General features: G+C 37.4%; 1 protein-coding gene across 4 annotated transcripts in view; it reads right to left on the reverse strand.

The window, feature by feature from the left end:
• GRID2 (glutamate ionotropic receptor delta type subunit 2) overlaps window positions 1-23,060 on the reverse strand; it is a 678,620-nt gene that overhangs the window by 517,800 nt on the left and 137,760 nt on the right. For all 4 annotated transcript variants that reach the window (XR_009114469.1, XM_058024557.1, XM_058024555.1 and 1 more), the window contains exon 2: window positions 21,843-21,998. Coding sequence is in view for 3 of the 4 variants with exons in the window: in XM_058024557.1 (XP_057880540.1) it covers window positions 21,843-21,998 (156 nt within the window). In the remaining variant the exon portion in view is untranslated. The remainder of the gene's footprint in view (window positions 1-21,842; window positions 21,999-23,060) is intronic.

The following is a 23,060-nucleotide window of genomic DNA, read 5'->3' on the forward strand; positions in this document are numbered from 1 at the left end:
TCCCACAATTAAGCCTCAATTGTTCTACATGCCTGTAACAGTGCTTGATGCTGGCTCTGACAAGAAATATAAAACATAAGCCTAAGCCTGTGCTTAATTAAGAAATCCCTGCAGTCCAGAATGGATGGTTGCAGACTTATAAAATCACCACAAAAACTTATCAGTGCAGATACAAAGGCTCATTGTTTCCACTTATAATGATTATGAGAGAAAAAGGATGATCGTCTTAACAAAAAAACAGACAATGAGAATAAGCACATGCACATTGACAAACAAGTCAAGGTAGGATGAGTAGAATTGGATGATCCTTTTAATAATACCACTTTTGTGGCATTTCCCAAAATGCTATTAGTGGAGCAGGACAGTAGTGGATGCAACATGAGAATTGACCATAAGTCAGGCAAAAACATTTTGCAATTTCACATCCCTGTTACTAACCCAGAAGTATCTTTCTCCTGGAACCATTAATAATTCCCCTTGGATTATTATATTGCAAGCAAAAAAGGAAGAAAACTGGTTTTATGCATCAGTAAAGCCCTCATGATCTACTTCTCCCTCAACAGCTTGTCTTACCAAATGGGAGCTCAAACACAACCTACACCTCATACAGTAAGAAAACCAAACAACAAGAAAAAAAAAAACCAAAAAACAAACCAGCAAAAAGCCCCCTCCAAACTGTTCTGAGATTAATTTTTTAAAGTCCATATCCTGTAACCTGTAGATTAAATTAAAGATACTATTTGATAATATACAATGATTCTTTAGAGCTTTCAGGAAGCAAAATTCTTGTTCTATCTAATCACAAATGGTGTTGGACAAGGTGATCTCAGGTTATCCTTTCAACTAAATTGGCTTTTGCTCTTTTATTCCAGAGTGAGAGATAGGAAGAGAGAAATGAAGAATGTGGAAAGTGGTCAAATAGAATTCACTGAGTCAACAAATAAAAGCCCAAAGCAGGCAATAAAAAGCAGAGTTTGGAGGAAAAAACCATGGAGCCATACAGCAGCTCATGGGGACTTGGAACTGAAAGTTCTGCTCAAGAATCCCAAAGAGAAGTTTGGGAACAAGTACAGGAAGCTATGTGCAGCAAATACAGGTGTTTTCTGGCAATTCTCCAGGAGCACATTCAGGAGCACATCTGCTCCTGAATGTCTGTAGAGCCGAGACATTATCTCTACAATGCTTTCTTTGGAAGGAGTTCTTGACGTAGCAACACATTGGTTTGATGCAGTAAAAAGTTTATCTCCTTCCCAGTCGTGCCAATTTTAGCAGCATGACATGAACCTATGTCAGGGCATTGGACAGTTCCACCTTAGCAAAGACACATTATTTGTATGTTTTGAAAGTGGAGATAGAAGTATTATTAAGAATTTTTTATGAGTTGCAATTATATATCTCCTTTTACTTTCATTGCTGGAATCGAGTTATTTGGATGCCAATGACTCCATTCCTTCCACTTGCCTGCAAAAAAACCTACATCATAGTTCTTTTCTCCCCTTCTCTGTCCTTGTAGGGAGAATATTGGGGCCATTTTCTGTTTCCAGCAACTCTTTGTACCTTCAGATACCTAAGTACCCTGTGCTGCCAGGTACGTGTGTACCAAGCTGAATGTAAAGTCTTCCTACAACCAGACAGAGCAATGAATGAAGTGATGAGATGAAAGCAAACAGCAGCTCCTTCCACGCAGGAGTAGCATGAGGCAAGAAGGTGTCATAAAATATGTCCCCCTCGTCTAAAACTGTGGGACTGGGAGAATGAGGTAACACAAAGTTGCCTGCAGTTACATTTACTGATAACCTGAATGTCAGTCACTCACAGAAAGTTGTCATACATCTCATGCTTTGGGTTCAGTTCTTCCCCAGGGCTTTGGGGCTTATCTGTTATATGGATCTACAGCTAAAGCACTGCAGAACTACTCCTCAGATTGGAAGATCTCATCTCATACCTGTAAATTTGTTGAACTAGTCCAAAATAGGTGAACAAGAGTTTTGGACATTTCTGTAATTTCCCAGATACAAAATCACACTGTCATGAACTGCAAGAATCAATGGGACAAAACCTACAACCACAAGAAGAAACTATGAACTGCATCCCGTTGGAGCCAACCTGCTGGCACTTACTGTGCATCAAAGCCAACAAGCTGAATGCCATTTCCTCCCCTCTCCAGCCTGACACTGTCATTTGCCAATTTGGTCTATTAACACAGGCAAAGTAAAAAGCTGGAGAAATGACCTAAAGCACTACTGATGTACACTATATAGCTATATCATGTCCTTATATACATACCATTGCAAAGTGTTTGCTAAGCTTCCTGCTGGCTGTTATCTCACATTTTATTTATATACATCATGCAGTGTAAACACATGCTCATATCTTGAACAAAAACCCATAAATAAAATATGCAACAAAAAATACAAGAAATTATTCTGTGCCAAGATTATCTGGATGGCTTCAAAGATATGGTCTCTCTAGCTGCTATAGTTTTGGGGGTTTTTAATAAAGTTTCTTGCTTGCAGGGTTCTTGCTTGAGACCTTACAGAATTTAGTTATAAAAACGTTTCCAAATGATAAAATCTCCTGTAAAACTGTATTTCTACCTAGACAATTTATCACAGAGTTATGTGGTTAGAACTGAGCAGTGTAACCCCACAAGAAAAAAACCTGTATCACAGAGGAAAGAGCCTAACAGTGGCTGCCTTTGAATAACCCCATGTAGGACTCTGCTGCCTATTTTAAACATGTTTATGACATCCACTAATGCCATTTTATAAACCAAAGCTTCAGACTTGGAGTTATTTTTTAATTATAAATACAAAAACCCCTTTGCTCAAGGGTTTAACTATGTCTGCATGGTATCCTTCAGGGCTCTTGTACATTAAAATTAAAAGAAAGGGACATTTAAAGCAGCACTGTGGCTGTCAACCCTGGAGTAAATTTACCACAATTGCTTCTTTTGCTGATTTAGCCCACAGATGCTCTTCCCAGGGCTCCCCTTGCTGTACAGGATTTGCTGGAGGATGTTATCACTTTTGTTTTGAAGTTACTTGGTGAAGCATCCTGCTATTCCTTCAGAATCCTGCATTACAATTTACACAGAATTAGACACTGACTGCTCTTCATCTGAAAGCACTAGTTCATCACATAAAAAATTAAAAATGTCAAATAGCATAACAGTCAGAAATAAATTTGCTCTCCCTTGGTTTTTCTCTTCCTATTTTTAAACAGGTAATTGCACTGCATAGGCTGTAATAATGCAATTTGCAGCAGGCCTTGGTAATTTGTTAGTAGAAAAAAAAAAAAAAAACATTACACTGTGTGGTAACACCTTGCAAATACAAATATTCCTGAAAGAAAGAAAAAAAACCTAATGGGCAGAAATTATAACAGGCAATAAAAGATTAAGTAAGTTTCAAAAGAGACCAGTGACTTAGGAAAACAGCCACAGCCACAACTAGAGACAACTTTTACTGGAGTTTATTACTAATGTACCTACAGTAATAATGTTAATGATTGCTAGGAAGTGCCATGATACAGCAGCCCTAAAAGAAATCCCAATTTTAACTCCTCCCCCCTCTACCTTCATCTGGACTTTAAAAGTGATGCTGAAAATCAGAATCTTATTAATAGAAAGACTAATTGAAAGAATTTAAAAGCCTGGCAGAAAAACTCCTTTGAATGTTTCTGCTCTAAAGCCAAATACTCAACTCCCTACAACAGACAGGTGAAGAGGGAGGCCTCTGAGTGCTTTCTTGGCATGTTGCCATTGACTGAACAGCAGCTGGTAATTAATAACCTTTATCTAAATAATAATTCATACAGGATTAAACTGGTTACCAACACTCCAGCTTGATGCTGTTGAAACCATTGTGATGTAGTTTTAAATCAGTGTTTTAAATGAAACCATCCACTGGCCAATTCTATGTGGGTATCTTACAAGAGGGAGGTAAGAGGTGCAAGGATATTTGATCTGGTGAGTCACAACAAAACTACCTCTATTTTTGTGATTCTTACGCCAAGAAAATTACAGAGTTAAGGACACTAAAACCTGTCTAAAAAGGAGAAGGTTAATGAAAAAAAAAGTCAAGCTCCTGCATATTATACAGAACATCTCCATCAACTCCAGGTAAGTAATAATGAGTATATTCATAATTCTGGCTTCCAAAAGGTAAAAAGTACAACAGAAGGACAAAAATAATAAACAACATGTACCACTGTAAGAACAGGCAGGGGAGGAATCTTAAGGAACTTAATCTACTTAGGGTTAAGGTCAAAAATAATGGTTTAGACACTTTGACTATTTTCACATCCATGCTGTAACTTCACACCAAGAAAATCTTGCCTGTCAGGACCACTTCAACAGAATTTTTAAAAAGTTAGAAACTTTAGAGATATGAAGAAAACCATATAAGATGAATATTAGGTGCTAGTCAAACTATGAATTGGAATGAAGATGTAGAAACAGGCCTTCCTTGAAGAGGAAAGAATATACAGGTTCTGTGTGGGCAACTCAGTACAAGGACACCAGCTTTGCTGACACACAGAATTTTAAGAAAACAGTCTTACATCTACCACCATTGTTACAAGTAGCATAAAAAAGCCAACACTCAGACATAGGGAAGAAACAAAGTAAAAACAGTACCTGGCATTGTTTTTTAAGTGAACTCTATTTTGGTAATGATAGCTCCACCAAACATGAAATGTACGATTACACACTACAGATAAATAACTGCTCTGGACCAACCTTCAATTGATCAAAGACATGTTTCTTCCTGAGTTTGTACTTGGATAGAAAATTTTGTATATTTACTAACTGGTTGAAATTATTATCACCTTGCATCTCACTTAGAGGTTGCAGATCCTTGTGCTTGAGAGAATTGTCCTCTAAGTTGGGAATGATGTTGCAAAAAGCATACACTAGCCATCAAAAATTGTGGAGTATTCCTGTCTCATCTTTTGTGGTATCTTCTGCAACACACAACCCACACATGTAAAAACTGCTGTCTTAGAAGCCCAGATCCTGCAGGCAGACATTGAATTAGGACAGATAAATTTCACTGTCACAAAATTTATACACTGCCTTTTAATACAGGCCATTTTTTGTTCCTCCACTGAAAAGGTACACAGGGAAAATTACAACCCCTACCATTCCCAGGGGCAGAGAAATTAAGGAAAGCATTCAGCAGCGTTAACTATGCCTTGGTAGCCTCTATTCATCCCTTTAGGTTTTGTTTCTCCTCCTGCAAACCTTTGAAATTAAATGAAGAGGCAACACAGCTGTAACTCCCTGCTGGTTTGTGGGTGTGTGGCAGTTCAGCACAGGTGAGCTTCTGACTGGTGCACTTGTTTAAGGCCCTGCAAGATTTCCCAATGAAGCCATTTCCAAGAATCCTATTATTACCCTACAGCCAATTAAATTACCACATTCAGCACTGCTCAAGTTGTTATCTTTCACCTTTGAAAACACTAAAAATGCAAATTAAATATACATTCTATTAACTGAATAAAACATGAAGCTCTCTTGCCCTCTTACGATAATGCAGAGCAAGGAGCAAAAGGTGAATCAGGCAATAAACTTAGGCTTGGCTACCCTGTATTCAGAGTTTTAGTTGGAATAAACAGATCTAATTTGTTTATACAGCTATTGAAAACAACCAGAACATGATGCCAGAGGAAGTGGGTGAAAGCAGCAAAACAGATGCATGATGCTCAGGGATGTTTAATTCTTGCTGCTTACATGCAATCCCCTTCCAGTGACAGCAATTATCATCCTCTGAAATCTCTCCTCCACCCTATCCCTAGATTCTCCAATCCTTCAAAAACACAAATTAACATGAAAGGCACTCACAGGAGCTTACAGGAGCTTCCAAAACTTTCCAATGGCAAGTGGTATTCTCTCAGTTGGGGGAAAATGTCTTTCTTCTACTTGGATACCTGCTTTTGTTATCATAGCCTTGCTTGTTCTGAGGGATCCTCATCACACCATGGGGACAGCCATTCAGAACAGCCCCACCACTGATGCTCTAAGTCAGAGAGGAAGGCTGGGCTCTGGCTGGCACAAAAAGAGACAGTGGGTAAAACAGGAGCACTACCATTCCTAAAAGGATCTAAGTTCAGAATACACTTCTATCATTTTCTGGAAACAATCTCATTCACCAAGGACAAATGCTTCCCAATCAGTGAAACTAACTGAGCATAATTCAAGAATCCTAAAAGTAAGCCAAGGAAATAATTGCTAATATGCTGGTACTAATTTTAAAAATAAAGATTGAAATAGTGGTGATTGTTCTGCAACACTAAAAGTGTTACTTCTGCAATAGTGAAGCAGAGTGACCTGATAACTACAGGACTCTCCCAGAACTTTCAACCACACTGAGAGAATAATGAAAAATTATAGACTCAGAGAACAGGTTATAATTGCTACCAGTGATTCTGAGAAACTGTGAAAGGCTGAGCTAAAGTGCAGGCACACTTATGGGGAAAAACATATTTTAGAATACATTTTGGAAAATTTCAACTAAGTCTTTGTATAAACTGCTATTTACCTGGAGAGGCAAGATTGCATGAAATGACAGCTAAGCATAGAACAGCTGCCAGGTAAGCTCACAAGACAGTTTGTCTGGAATGAAATCTGAGTTACTTATTCTGCAGGAAACTAAATGCTGAACAAACCCTCACATTGTACAGGAAGAGAACCAAGTAAAACACTAAACCAAAAGAAAGGAAAATTCCATGTTAACGAGCACTATGAAATTTTCTTCTGTTCCCTCCTAACCCTATTCTCCCATCTTCTCCAAACTACATGAAAACAATAAGTAACAAGAAAATTAAAGCATCATGTCCTGAGCATTGAAGGATTCTTTTCTATGTTCTCCTAACATTATGGTGAAACTTCATCTCAGGCAGCCTGAAATTTCAACAGCCTCGGCTCTACCTGCTTAGAAATTTGTTCCCAAATAGCAATTCTTAAGATTAGATCAGACATAGTTATTCCTATTTTAACTCATATCCTAGCTTAACACAAATTTCTCTGGGTACAAAGTAACCTTCAACCCCCTTTGGCCCATTGTAAATATCTTGCTACTTGTCCATATGACTAGAGCCCTGCAGATTGGGAATGAGGAGCTCTGCCATAGGGAACCCAGCCAAGGATCATGCGCTCCTTCCAAATTTAGTGATGTCCAGAACACAGTCATCAGAGAGACAAAAACTGATTCAACTATTTCAAGAGGCAGCCTGGAAAGAGCAAAGGTAAACCTCGGAAAGCAGGCTATTTAAATATTTATGTTCCATGTACTTCGATAGTGAGAGCTGAAATATGAAATTATACTATTTAATTATTTGAACCTGTAGATAAAGAAATGATTTCTGAAAAAATCAGACTGTGGCCTCTCAAAGATTTTACAGACAAGCTACCAGAAGAAGGTAAACATTTCAAAGTTTATCATCCAAGTATAACACAAAATCAGAGAATCATATTTTACTTTTCCAAAAGTTTGATATTTCCAAAATGGCAATCTATTCTATCCAGATATATATTCCAGCTGCCAGATGTAATGACTCTGCATGTCAGACACATCTGCCAAGTGATTTTTATGCCAGGTAATGCTTTGGGAAATATCCATTTCAAATGCCTAAGTTGCTGCTACATTGGTAGGTTTAACAGAAAAAATTACTGATGCATTTGAAGACAACATCTTGTATACTCTTGTAGCCTTGGAAACAACAATTTTATCATCAGTTAATATTCCATATGTCTCCAGACACATCTCTACCGAAACCTATTTTTTTTCTAACTATGGTACATTTTTTCCATTAATGTGCTGCTGGTTATAAATATCAAGAATTTATAGACATGGCTGATTTGAAGACAGATCTTCAGATTATCTGAATTATTCAAATCTGTCCCTTTCTTGCAATATCATTGTTGAGACTTTCTGCAAAGTCCAATAAAGGTTACAGGCATGGATTTCTACTCAATTTCTATTTTGAAAGTGAGACCTAGAGAATCAAGTTTAAACCCTTCATATCTCTTTCTGTGATCTATACATCAATTGAAAGAATACAACCCAACCCCATGGGAGTTAACTTTTCAACTCTTGTAATAGCATTTGAGAGTACTTAATAGAAATTGAGAGATAAGAGGAAAAAAAAAAAAGAGATCCTGAATTAGGTGCATTAGATGAAAAACTTTTCAACTCATGACAAGCAGGTGCATTTCATGTTTCTATAAAAGTTTTTTTTCATTTCCTTTTACAAAAGAGCCAGATAAACAAATATATTTTTAGACCTTGGGATGATATAATTTACTCTTGCTTGATAAATATTTACAGTTAAACTAAGTGTGGTTAATTTTGCATAAGTTCTTCTGTGCGTCACAAGTGAGGCCCTCAGAGACTGCAATTCTTTCTTCTCCAGACTCCAAAAAGAAAGATTCTTGCATACAAAAAAACCCCAAATCTAAGCTGTTTCTTTATCCAGCTTTTCTGTATCCTTTATGGAACACAGCTCTCTCCAGGAGATAATTTTTCAGTACTAAGCTCCTTTTGACTTACCCAAAAAGTCTGTTAACCCCTCCACTAAACACAGACAGTCACCCCAAAAACTTCTAAACTTCTCCAAGTCTATCATGTCTGAACTTTAGTATGATTGTAAAGACTTACACTTATCTTTTGAAACCAAAATAGCCCTCCTAATTCACCTCAAGAAACAGAGCAATTTAAAAAGCTGAAGAAAGTAACAATTTTCTAGATAAGAGAACTCACATTCACTCTGTAATCCTGCAGCTGAGTGAAAAGTAGAGATCTCCTGAGATGCAGACATCTCACCAAAAAATGCATTAAAAGATCTTTTGCTTCAAGCTGGGATGTTTGTTCCTCAAAAATGTTCAAGTCCTCTTATATAAGTAATGTGAGATTGCAATGAAACCTGTATTGCTTCCCAAGTGGCTCCATACCACCAGAACCATTCAAAATCTGAGGAGGGTGCAGAGCAGGTGGTCTTCAAGCCATTTTTACTGTGATACAGACAATAAACACCTACATTTTTGTTTACTTGGCTTCTGCATCTTCCAGAAAAAGCATTGAAAAAGTCATCATGAACTTTTTGCATTTCTCCTTTGGTCAGTTTATCAAAATCTCTAATCTTAGCACCACAGCATTCTAACATGTTCATCAGTCATGTTTGGAAAGGCATGAACAAATCTTGAAACATTGCTTCCATATTCTTCACTTTTTACCACCCCTCACTATCTCCCTACACATCAGTGGCCAACTCCAGAGCTTGTCAATTTGTGAGAAAGAAACCTTATCTAAAAACATACAATACCAGTTTCTCTCATTTCCTACACAGTTTCTGTTGGTTTTTGACCTTTCTTACATATTTTTGCATATTTCAACTACCTTTACTAATACCACACACCCTTTTGCAATGTGAAGAATCTAGCTTAAGTTTGAAATTATCTCTGCTTAGAAGTGACACCCACCAAGATCTCAGCAGCAAGGAAATTTCACACAGAAAACACTACAGTAACCTAGTTTTATTAATGCTATTTTGTTTCTATCTTCTAAGCCTTGACTTTGAATAAAAATCACTGTAACAGACACACTGTTGAGCCTATGGATTTTTTTCCATGTAGTATTTTCCAGCTTGCACACAACCGATCACACTCAAATTATCAGAAAGATTTGCTCAGCCTAACCCTTCCAAGCATTAGTAGCTATACAGATTTTCAGAGGTAATTTAGAGTGAAGAATTTTTCATATTCATAAAGCTGGATAAAGACAAGTACTTTCATTCTCAATTCTTATATCATCATATTAAAAATGGCCAGATACAAATACTTGCAGATGCAAGCAATAACCTCCAGAAAAAATCAGCAAGAACAAACTAAGCAAGGGGAGAAGAATGGAAGATGTCATCCTTTAAGGAAAAGCTCAAGAACTTCTCTAGAAGCTGTTTATGGAGGAAGGTGCCATAGTTCAACAACACAAGAATTCCCATGAAGGAAAACTACTCAAAATTCTGCTTTTCATTATCAAAGGAAATCACTCATCCACAGATACTTTGGAAATCACTTTTTCTTTCATGTTGCAAAATAAATTACTTCTCCAGTTCAGATAAAGAATCACAGAATATTCCAAGTTGGAAGGGATCCACAAGGATTATCAAGTCCAATTCCTGAAGCCAATGAATAGACAATGAGGAGGGTTCTACATGAGTTGGTCCCTGCATTAAACATTATTGGATATGAAAAACAAAAGGGGACAAACTTGCAAGTCACTATATACTGCCAGTGATAGGAAGAAAAGTTAAGCCTTTCTCCTGAAACTCCCTTCCCATTAATGCAAGAGGTGAATACAAGTTTGTTCACAAAAAGTTTTTCTTCAAGAACACCTTTTGCAGTCCCAAAATAGAGTCTATAAAGGCACAAAGTGCACAAGCTGAAGACACAGAGCACACACAGGAAAACAGATTTCAAAATTCCAAATAACAAAAAAAAAATACTACTGAGGTGGAAGTTCCAGAAAATAACTTGAAGTTTAAAAACCAATACACTGATGTGTAACTAGTTTTAAGAATGCCCTTAATATTACGAGTGCAGGAAGGACTGTAGCTTTCTCATGCTTTTGGAAGCTGCTGCTTTCAGCTGCCCATTCCCACTTTGAAAGGGTTGTTTTTCAAGGTGCACTCCTTACAAACATCACAGAACATGAACTTATTGATAGGTTTGACCAAGGAATAATGTCTTTCAAAGCCATCCCAACTGTAGCAGCAACTGACATTGTGTTACACAAAGAAGAAATTACAAAACTCTTCTTGGAAGCGTAGCTCATGTCAGAGCTGGAGCATCAGCAGTTGCCAAAGGAGGCTCCAGTTGCCATCTGTGCCACTCCAGAGTCTGTTCTGGCTAGGAATAGAAGGTGACCCTGCATATTGACCACCCACACCCCCTGGAGCTTCCAAAAGGAACATCTGCAAATACACAGAAACTTCTAACTTTCTTGTCAAGTTAGACTGCACATGAAATGAATGTCTGAGCAGCAAAAAATAAAGATCACACAAAGAGAAGAAATATATGTCAACTGGCAACCTAGCGTCAAGACTCGACACAAAAGTTGAACTTAGAAAATCTTGAGATGTGATCTTGGCAAGGCCAAATATGTTTACAAAGTACATTTTGGAGTTTTGATACTACTTATGCTCAAAGTCCAAGGAATCTCAGGATTACAGAACTTGCCAAAAACAAGTATGTTAAAACACATTGCTTTTCTCACTAAGTTTATTGAAAGGAGTAACTGAGACAAGCCATAGCCAGCCCCATTTGTTATGTCCACAGCTGCTTTCCCCATGCAGAAACAAACTCCTGAGAATTTTGATTCCATGGAGCACATCATAACCTGTCAAATTAGTTTTTATGCAAGTTTGTCTGTGATGATTCAGAGCCAAATTCAAAAAAGTCTTACTGATCTAAAGGCTCAGCTGACAGCAGGTTTAAGTAGTACTTTGCATCAATTATGACCATGTGTTCTTCCTTATGACAAAAAAAAAAAATCACAATAAATTTCAATAATAGAGTTTCAGGCATGAGTACTATGCAAAGAAAAAGAAACAAAATGTAAGGTAAATTCTCCACAATAGAGAAATACTGAAAAAGAACTATGTTTTATGCTTAAAAAAAATCATTACTTGAGTGGGACTTAGAGAGCCACTCAATAACTATGCATGGAGCTTTCCTGGATGCTGACCTTTCAAAAAGTTAATCCTCCAAATAATGAAATTCAATGAAAAAAAGATCCCAACTGCAGAATTCCTAGTAACTCAATATAATACTGTTATATGTTATTGGAAGGTATATTTTATGTAGTAAGAAAGTAGTTGTAACTAAAAAAGAGTACAAAGAAAAGCCTATCCTTTCCCAAATAAAGGAAAATATTTTTCTCCACAGTTTTTTTTTCTTGATTTTTGACTGTTTGTTTGGGGTTTTCTTAATATAAAGATGAGATAGAACAATACATATTTTAATGCCAAGTAAACTAAGACATCAAAGAACATGACTTAAACATTTTCTTAAGATAGTGCTTTCAGAGGCATGTTTTACACTCAGTTATTTCTATTCTAAATCAAGGTCACTGTGTTTTGCTAACCCAACTGAGCTAGATACTGCTTGCTCCCATGTTATATAGCTATCTCTAGACTCTTTCCTGCTCTCACCACAGTAGGCAGTTTCTACTCCATGTTATGTGGAATTCAACCAGTTCAGCACACAGAAGAATACAATTTTGGCTCAGCATTTGATCCACCAGTGCCAAATTAAGAAGGAAAAACACATTTAAAGGCAAGCTAGCCTAATCAAAGTTACATTATGCCTTCATCTGTACCAATTTATCTCCTTTTCCTTTCTATCAGAAAATTAGGAATAGCTAGGACCTCAGGAAGAAACTCAGATTTCATGTTTTAAATAAAACTAATGAGCCTTTTTACAAATGTCTTGACAGGGCCCTATTTTACATCACCTCACTCTTCAGACTGCACCCATTAGAGAGAATGTTAACTGCTACAACATTGGCACTTTTTTTTTAACCTCCTTGTAAGTCTGAACGGATTTGATTTTCTCAAAACATTCACCTTCTCTCTTCAGGAAACAAAGTTCTCATGCCCTTTTTCACTGAAATGGCATTTCAGAAGTGCAAAAGCCTCTCCTCCTAGGGCAGCTGGTTTTTTCTGTATTTGACAACTCACGATCATTTACTTTCAGCTCCTGGCACCCAGCATCAGAGCAAGCTGCTCCAACATCTGGCTGCACCTGGAACAGGGAGTTTGTGCTCCCCTCCGTGCCCTTGGCAAGGGCTGGCTATCTCAGGGCTTGCTGCTGAGCCACAGCTTGCTACTAAAGACACATAATATTTCTGAAAAACAAAGTAGCTCCTTGCTGGCTTCCTCTCCTGCACCAGGTCACAAAGGGATGGGAGGAACATAAATTGTTTACCTGTAACATGAAACTGCAATTTCTGAGTACAGCTCTCTGCTACTCTGACGATCAAGCCCTGTACATCATAACGCTCTTGTTGTGAAATGTAGTGTCAGAAGACAAATTTCTGCAGGCTTTTACTTATTTAGCTGTGCTTTGTGGCCTGGCACTCTGGAAGATTCATTGTCATTTCAAACTTTTTTCCAGATGTCACAAGGCACAGCCATGACCTGCAGCCATATTTTATGCTCTTACCAATACCAGAGGAGCTACAGCCACCTGGCACATTTGGACAACCAGAGGTGCAGGATGTGAAAATGCTGCAAAGATCTACAAGTTTCTGGAGAAAATATGCCCTTAAAGTAAACAAAATAACGAATACCAGCAGCCAAAGAAAATTAAGTCACTGATTTGGGATTGCTTAAGTATATCCCTGCTCAGGAAAGCCTTTAAGCAGGTGCTTAATTTCCACATCAAGTTAAGCCCCATGCCTTAATTCTTTATACCCTTACATAAAGATTCCGAGCCCAAACTCCCATTCGTGTGTCAACAGAACACGAAAGGCTCTGCAAGACTCCCATTTCTATTCCAGGCTCAGAGTAAATGTTTTTTAACTACCATCAACACTACCTGTTTCATCTGCCCTCTGCAAGTGCTGCACTTAGTGTGGAATCCTTCAGAGTGGCTTGGTTCACTTCAATGTTCTTTCAGACTACACAATAAAGAACTTGAAAAGATGGGATTTTAAGGAGAAAAACAAGTTTCAGAAGAGCCTGTAATCACAGGAGCTAAAGGTCCAATGATACCCAAAACAAATGAGCATTAAAATCCCACAGCAGCCATTCTTTCAAAAGAATAACAAAAGGTTAGGTTATGGTTTTCCAATATGATTAGTGTTTTAATAAAACTGTTCCTAGTTTCTACATCTGTCCTTATAACTGCACTGTTTTGCCCAGGTAATTTTTCATTAATTGATATTTAGTCAAAATTACTTGGTAGTACACCATACAAAGAGTCTAAGTAACAGGGAACCAAGCTAAAATATAATTAATTTTCCCATCTAAGAGAATGACCTCCATAATTCACTTCAGGCTTCACCTCCAGAGTTGTCATGGCTCATTTCCTCATTACCAAAATTAGATTTTAAAACACCACTGTCCTCCATAAAGTACACTTTGTCTCTGGTTATACAGAGAGAGAGAGAGAGAGAGAGAGAGAGAGAGGAGTACGTTTAAAATTATTTGAAGCACGCAAATACCCAATTGCCTCAAATGCAGACTGGTCTACTTACTAAGTATACAGTGACAAAGAACTAACAGGCTATAACAAAATCAGCTTGCAGATGAAATAAAAAATTTTTGAGAAGAGAATTAAGAAGTGCAAGGAAGGCTCAAAGGGGAGAATTAAATTAAGAAATTAATTGAAATTAATTAACTCTATTGACTTTTAGACAAGCACTGAAATACAGAGATGCAGCAAATATGAATCTGTAAGGAATTGGATCCCTATTTGTATGGTGAAACAAGGACCAGATGACTTTCACTTAATTCATAGAATTTAGCCAGGAGAAATAAAAGCAAAATCTCCAGTTAAGATTATGAGAGGACTCAGGAGGACTCTGTACAGCAGAAAGGAGCTGAATGTAGCAGTTCGTTGCTCAGTAGTAGCCACAACCTGCTGCAAGCTTGCAGGCTGTGAGGCCTGTCTGGGAATATACATGTCTGTTTGGACAGAGATGATTGACTGCTCCAGTGATTTTAGTGGACATTGCTTCACAAAAAAGATGAGAAGGAAATCCAGATAGTGTGTCCGTTGCTTATTTAAGGAGATTACTTTAGGGGACTGATAGCTCAGGGTGCTAGTTAAATAATTGGCATCGAGGAAGATGAAGCATCTCTCATTTACTTTGTCTCTATGCCTCTGTTTGTTAAAATACCCCAAAAACCTCCAGGCACAGTGGCTTTAAACGTTTAAACATACTACTGATATTGTTTAATCACATCACAATCTGCATAGCTCTCTTAAAAGTAAACCCCTAGCAGTGTGTCAGAGTACATTAACACCGCAGACTGAAGCTCCGTGCTTAATGTATGAAAACACATTTTGGGCACTTGTGAACTGCAAGTGGAAACATGTCTATTGCAAAATCAGAAATGATCCCATCTAGATTTAAAGTGTAAGTACGGCAGAACAGCAGCCTGTCCAGCTTCTCCTACAGTAATGTGATAAAATCGCTCTACACCTCACCATCAAAAGGCATTACACTTGTCGAGGGGCTATTTATTAATTTATTTGATCCACCTTTTTAAAAAGGGTTACAGGTTAATAGTCTCACAGTCACATGCTTTTCAAGCAACAGTCTGGGAAATAAATTCTTTCAAGCCTATTAAAATTCCTGCCTGTCACTTGAAAGTGGAAGCTCTGATAAAAAAATGTCAAAATCTGCCATAAAAATTAAGTCGAGCCAAACTTTGGCAACTGAAAATGGCAAATGGCATCAGTGTTAGGAAAATCACTCCTGCTGTTTTCAAGTCATGGGAAAGCAGGGGAAGGTGGAGGGAAACACTCCTGAGAGGTAGTGGTGGCTAATGCAAACTCTAAAGCACCAAAGTCCTTGGTGCTTCACAAACACCTCACACCAACACCTTCAGTCACAGAGTTGGATTTGAATGCTGCAGTGCAGCCAAGTGTAACCAGGGATGTTACCAGGTCTCCTGCCCACCTGAAGAAAAGTGGTTTCCATAGAAACACTAGCATTCTTTCCTTAAACCACAACAAACATGCAGCATTCCTAAAGTGTGCATCCAGCAGGGTTTAGGTGCTCTGGGAGACAAAGTGGGTAACAGCACCTAAAGGATGCCAGGATCTCGTGCCAGCCTGGAATAAGGCTCTTGCTTCCCCTCTTCGGCTCAGAAATTTGGAAAGCCTACTGCAGAGAAGGCTCTTCAATCACCACAATATCTATAGCTTATTTGCTCACTTTGTTTAAACTAGCCTGAAAAAAGTCATTCCTGACAGGCTGAGTTTTTTTAATTTCTCTTTTTTTTTTATGTGGATTTGGGGGCATTTTTTGAGCTGAGCAGAAATGATTTTAATCTTCTAGTATCTGAAAGTCTAGTGCAGTCTACAGCTGCCAGAGTTTGCTTTCAAACTGAAAACAAAGATAATGGAAGCAGTCTTACAATAGAGGAAAACATTATTACAGAAAGAATTTGCAACTAGAAAACATTGGGGCTCAAAACCCAGAGGCTGCAAAGTGATGGAAGTCTTGCAATTACTGCATCAGCTGTACCACTGTGAGGTCTTTTTGAGAATAAATCCGACCTCCTTTTTACAGCCTCCAGTATGTTCTGAGTAGATTACTTCCAGGCAAAGGAAGGTCACAAGATCTGTGAAATAGTTGCTGAAAATGTGTTAAATGTGCATCCTACTCATCCTAAACAAAACCTCCACTACATGTCCCTTTTCTACTTCCATCAGTGCTCACTCCCACCTAATATTTTTCCCATGCAACCAACTGCCTTCCCAACTGTCAGGCTGTTATAAACCAGTGCATCAAGATCTTGTTTCTTAAGCTATGAGCACTTGGACTCCCATGGTCCATTTATGCAGATTACAGATCTGATTTTGTGGGGTTAGGAAGACTTAAACGAGAACTAAGGGAGAAGGCTCCTGACCCAACACCTCTTGAACAAAGAGAAGTGCTGCAACTTCTGGTACATTATGAGAAAGCACAGAGGACAGGTAATTCAAAAAATCTCCTATCGTATTATCTGAAGTGCTCATGATAAAAGCAATTTGCAATTGCAAACACTTCTGACCGTTTCTGATTTTACAAAGGAGTTTTATATCATTATTGAAATGCTTCTCCTCTTCTTCCTTGAGTTTTTCTAGCTCAGATCCTCCTTGATGTTTTCTTCCTCCTCAGTATATCTTTTCACATCAAAATTCATTCTATCAGGAAATAACAAAGCATATCGGAAATGAAATAGAGGGGCAGTGAAGAAGTTGAACCCTGTAAAGGCTTAATCTCAAATCAAACATGTACTGGTTAATAAACAGCACAAGGAAGGCTGAGAAATATCAAAAAAGAAGTGACAAAGTGAAAGAAAGTTTAGCAGTCCATGAAATCTGTGTATTTAACAGATTTTTACAGTGATCAGAGAAATGGGAAAGGAGAATCTTATTACACTCATCAAGTCCCAAAGGCCAAAGCAGATGTATCCATCAGGTTGTAATTTCTGACCATAAAACTTTGCTTGAATAAAATCCTACATGTGACCTTCATACATATTGCTGCCCTACAAACCTCTGTTGCTCTACAGCTGAATCCCATTTAGTTATGACTCACTGCCTTATTTACTTCACTGATCACAATAAGCTTTCAAAAGCCATTACGAAGGCTTGAGTTGGTGTCTGTAAGCATACTCTGGTGACTACCCTGAATGACAAAAAGGTTGGGTTAGAAGAAAAAAAGGAAAAATAAGCCTCACACATATGTGATTGCAATAGGAAAATGTGTTCAACAAAGTTAATTTCAAACGGCTTCAGTCAAACCTATTTGTCATGTGTTATAGGTAACCTATAGAACATTGGATTATTATAGAATTACAATTCAGGATAAGTAAAACATGATATCGTCAAAAGAAGATAAAAAAAGAGTTAAGAGAAAGGAGTAAGATTTAAAAAAAACCACCAGCTCTACAAGAAAATAACATGTTGGCCATGAGGTTAAAACATTGCCAATGGATCTCCAAGGACAACACGCATCTTTGGCTGAGCTCTGACTACTTTCCAGATGCTGTGGATGCCTCAAGCCCTGCAAACTCCTGCAGAGTTTGCTCCATAACTCTTGGTGTGCAAGTGGAAATGGCAGCACGAAGGCTGAGGAAATGTGCTGCTCAAGGACATGTATCAGCACAAGCCAAAGTATTGCATCTGGTCCAAGCTACCAAAGCCAATACCCTTCCCTTCCCACAAAAATGCAAAGGCCATCACACATTTTCCATCAGCCATTCAGCTACTGTATGGTTGTACTACTAATGATAAATTAAGGAATAGAGGAAACAGCAGGCTCTGAACCATAAAATTAAAGCTTTAATTATTAGTGTATTCAAGTAAGCACCAGCATAATAAAATTAAGAGAAAGATAAGAAAATAGAGTGATTTTCTGACAAAAAAGAAAATAGGTGTTGTATTCATTTCAACCAAATTTCCCAGTGAAAGAAAAAAGTGTTCACTGAAAAGAAATAGAGAAGTATGTATGTCTTTTATATTAAAAAAAAAAACCTACAGTTTAAGTATATGTAGAACTCAAGCCCTTTTGAAGGCCTGTCCCACCCCTATTTAAATACTGCTGTAAATTGGAGTCTCACAGGAAAGGAAGTAAAGATTATACTAATATATATTATTAGCACCAGTATGGATCTGGGTCATAATTCCTTGTTTCATAGTGCCAAATCACTGCCTAGCTGCCATACAGTACCTGACTATCCCTACTTTTTTTAATGTCTATATACAAAGAAAACTTAAGTTTCTGCTTTTTCTTTGTGGTACCCGACGTGGGCACAGCACAAAAAAGCCAAATCACAATATTCTCCCTCTCTCAATCACACAAGCACACAAATATTTTGAGATACCGGAAAGAAGAGTGCCATAAATATTGTGAAGCATTTTTTATTGAAGAAAGAAGGAAAGAAAGAGAGAAGCAACTTGCCACGTTGGACATTTCCACAGGCGTCACTGTGGCAAATCTCAGTGACTGGGCTGCAGCTTCCACAAGGGCATGGGATGAAGCACACTTGCTGCTGGCCCTTTCTGTGGCCAACAGAAGGGAAGACTAATTTTCCTAACTTAAAGAACTTCCCCTCCTGTTTCTGTGCACTAGAACATAAATGATCCCTGAGGGCACTTCCAGTGATATTATGGGGCATGTCATTCACAGGTCTTCTAGGGTAAAACCACTCAGCTTTGCCATAGTATCATCCCCCCAAATCAGAGCTGTTAAAGAGACGCCCTAAGGTACAAGTGGAAGACATTTAAGGGCACTGTAATAATTTATAAAAACAGATTCAGAGGGAAGAACACAGTACTGCACAGCTGGCAATCCTCTCAAATTATTTATCTTTACATACCAAATCATTATGAAGTGCCTGAGTATTTCTGTTTACATTGTTTGGGAGTTACTTGCCAATCTCAATAATAAAGTTAAATAAGAGATTTTATGCAGGTTGTCCATTACTGCATCATTACGAAAATAACTCTGTACCTAATGTCTTATCACATCTTTGCTCATGACTTGTTGGATTTCTGAAATTCACAGTCCTAGGCAAATTCTTTATCCTTCTCTATTGACTGAAAAGGGCAGTTGAAAGACAAATTTAGACCAATTTTAAGCTATTATTATTAATCTAATGCTTTAAATAAGCATTTTACCAAGCATTAAAAGTTGGGGATTTTAAAGGCTCTTCTGTAGTTTATACAATGAGAAAAATCTCAAAACTTTAAAAAACTCCAGATATTGCGGCCTAAAACAAAGCAAACTTCAAGCAGTTTAAATAAAATAATTAAAACAAGCAAATAGTAAATTAAATTAATAGTGTATTTTTTGAACATTTAGGCTGTGCTTGATAGGAGAGGCCACAGACCTCAGACTCAGGGGTGTTATGATTCCAAGGAAAGGGACATGCTTGCATGAAAAAGGCAAGCTTGACAATGTCAAATGTCACACACTGAAAAATGTGAGATTTAGTCTTGTTCTAGTATTTCTTTTATAAATAAAAGACCAGAATGGCCTGATTGTTTAAATGAACATTTTTCCTGATGCTTAGTACAGTGCCTTTCTGCTAAGCATTTGTCCCAGTTATTAACCATGTAAATATGCCACTTTTACCAATATGTGGCAAAAGTTAGAGCGGTCCCCTTCCCTGCTACTAACATTTATAAAAAATACAATTAAGAGCAAGGAATGAGTGATATAGAAATACAGAGAAAAGGGGAAAGGCAAGACACTATGCAAAGTAATCAAATCATTACACTGGAGCTGCTGCCTGTGCTCAGTTAAAACCAAACACATTGACTCTGGTATAATATTTCAACAAGCAAAATGTCATCAATACATACATGCAAAAGATTAACACCTTTTTTCTTCACTTGGATTATTCCAAACAAAATCAGGGCCCTTAAAAATAGGGAATATGCTATTTCTTAGACATGTAGCTGTATTTGACCATGCATTTACAAGAAAGAGTTTTTACTGGAAAATATTGAACTCATCAATATCATAGCAGACCTTTCACTCCTCCACCAGATGGTAACGAAATTTATGTCAAATTTCCTCCATCCACATTTCAAATGTTGACTATACTTTCAACAACAACAAACACAACTTTTGCATTCAATAATAATTGAATATTGAAATATTGGATTATTAACTCCTTTGATAGTTCTACTTTACTAGGCATTCCTAGTTTCTCCAAGTCACAAATAAGATAATTAAAACATAATTTTGTATAAAGTTTGTAACTACTCCACCACAATGATACAGGAAATAGATAACTAAGTTTCAGAGTTAATTAATGCTAAGCACAGAGCATCAGCTAGCATTAGCCATCCCAGATTTTAAAAAAAAGCTCAAATACCAACAATGTAGAACGCATCTTAAAAAGGCTGAGTTAAGTCATTTTCCCCTCTGAATTCTAAAAGTATCCAGTAGTTCCAGTTTCTGTGTTATCCTTTTCAGATTGAAAGAGACAAAATTGATTCTAATTGGAATACTCCCAAAATCATGTCTTTTAGTGCTTCAGCCATACCAAGCAGAGACTGCAATGCTTCTCATTACACAGATCTAGCTACTTGCAAAATTTAACAGCACAAAAAAATATTAAATCACTAAATTCTCAAAAATTAAGAATGTCATTGGTAAAAAAAACCAAAATAAATATTAAAGACTTTTTCATTAGCATTGCCTTGACAATAATCCATTGATCCCAAACCTCTGATTTCACGAATATTGGAACAACTAATTGCATATTTCCCTTAAATCTCAAGTGTCTATACAGAGCTAGAAAATCATCAAAATTTAGTTTTGTTGTTAAGAAAAGTTTAGTAATATAACTGAAATAAATAACTTTGGCATCTCAGAGAGAAGTTACTGTTCCAGAACAGCAAAGAAATAACAAATGCTTAAACCCCAAATTTGAATCCATATTTCTGAAGACTTGTCCCAGCGGTCTTTCCAGAGAACTGCTCAGTCACACCAGTGATTTACTAATCCAGCTCAAAGGGATTTCAAATATTATTTTCTCTTATCATCCTGCCACTATCACAGGAGACCAAAGCAATGTCGTCACCCCTTGTCCAGTAATTGTGGGATGACACAAAGGACAGGCTGGGAACAGCATCATGTACTGGGCACAGGCAACTTTCTGAATCTTCAGGTTAACTCCCCTCCTTAAAACAGGTAACCTTCTCAAGTGGGTGGGATGAAAAGGTTATCCATGCAACAACCTTTGCTTCCCAACAAGTTGCCATTAGTTGCCCAAAATTAAACCAAAAAGTAGTAGTAAGTAGTCATTATTTTGACAGTAACTTCCAAACAGTCTGGAAAAGGGGAAAGGAGTAGGCAAAGTGTGTCTGACTTCTTCATCACATTTCAACAACCTACACACAGAAAATGGATAAAAGCTGACTTGATAGCTATAAGTCACTAGGACCAACCGAAACCAAAGCAGCAAAATTAAATACACTATTTGATATTTTGTATAAAAAGAAGCCAACAAAAACAACAAATTCCCATAAGGATAGGAGACTATCAAGGTAATATTTTGCATGTCACAGCAGAAACAACAAGAGGAAATCTTTTTAGCTGTCCTACCTTCTTGAACTGCCTGGAAAGGATTGTTGCCATCCACAAATGTCACTGAACATGTGATTTTCTCTGTTTGTAAGATTTCGTCATTCTGGTTGAGATCAGCTACTGCCATTCGAAAAACTTCCTCATCTTTTTTGGCAGATTCATCAAAAATTGCCCCTGTGGAGGAAAGGAAGAACAAAAATCACATCGCACCTTTCATCTGCAGCATCCCAAAGCATTAATCATAAGCACTGAAGGCATTTCTTTGCTAGAACATCATCTCTTCCTCATCTTTAAAAGAAGATTCTCTCTATACAGAGCCCAGAAGCTGTTTCACAATAAACAGAATTTTTTTGAATTCTGACATCATTTAAGACATACATTGAAGGGAAGCATTGATGCCAGTCAGAAATATTGGGGAAAACTAGCTAGGCACAAAGCAAATGATCTGCATAAGAACATGGCTCTGAAATGAGAATTGAGTTTCTTCCAAAGGTGCCACTTAATATATTGAATGACTGCAGTGGGCTAGGATCTACATTTAACATGATGTCTACTGATGATTAAAAAATAGCAAGTTCAAACAAAGAAAAGAAGCCTAAAAAGGTAGCACCATTGGGAAAAGGAGGTAGAATTGACACCCACAATCAATAGACAGGTCAGGAGCCAATATAAATTATTTCAAGTGTAATACCTCTAGGATTTGCAAAACAACAATTCCAGCCAATTGTCAAACTCTTGAAGTCAATAAGTTAAATTTAAATTTAAATGCTTAATTAAAATAAGTACTGTCTATATAAATCTCACAGAAAGTGAATGTTCTGCCTATTTCTTCAAAAACATTTCAGCAGAACACTATAAACAGGCAACCAACAAACTCAAGAGGAGCTCACAGAGTCAGAGTGCCCAACTCTCATTTAGCCAATTCTTCAGGTATATTGAAAAAGAACTCTAAAACTAATCCAGAGGTTTTAAACTTTTTTCTTCTTTAAACTAATGCATCACTTTTTGCATCACTTGTTTCCTATCATTTTACGCTTTCTTTTTGTATTAACTATTTGTCCAGAGATGGCTCAAAAAGTCCTATGACAAATGCTATATTGTTTGAAACCCTAAAATCAAGGCTATTAGATTTTCAAGCATCTTTAAAGCTTTCAATCTCAGGCAGTAGATTAGAGAGGCAGAAGGGCTGCTTTAAAACCAGACTTTTGAAAACTGTATTTATTTATTCTTGAGTGT

This window comes from Melospiza georgiana, chromosome 5 (assembly GCF_028018845.1).
Source record: "Melospiza georgiana isolate bMelGeo1 chromosome 5, bMelGeo1.pri, whole genome shotgun sequence".
NCBI lineage: Eukaryota > Metazoa > Chordata > Aves > Passeriformes > Passerellidae > Melospiza > Melospiza georgiana.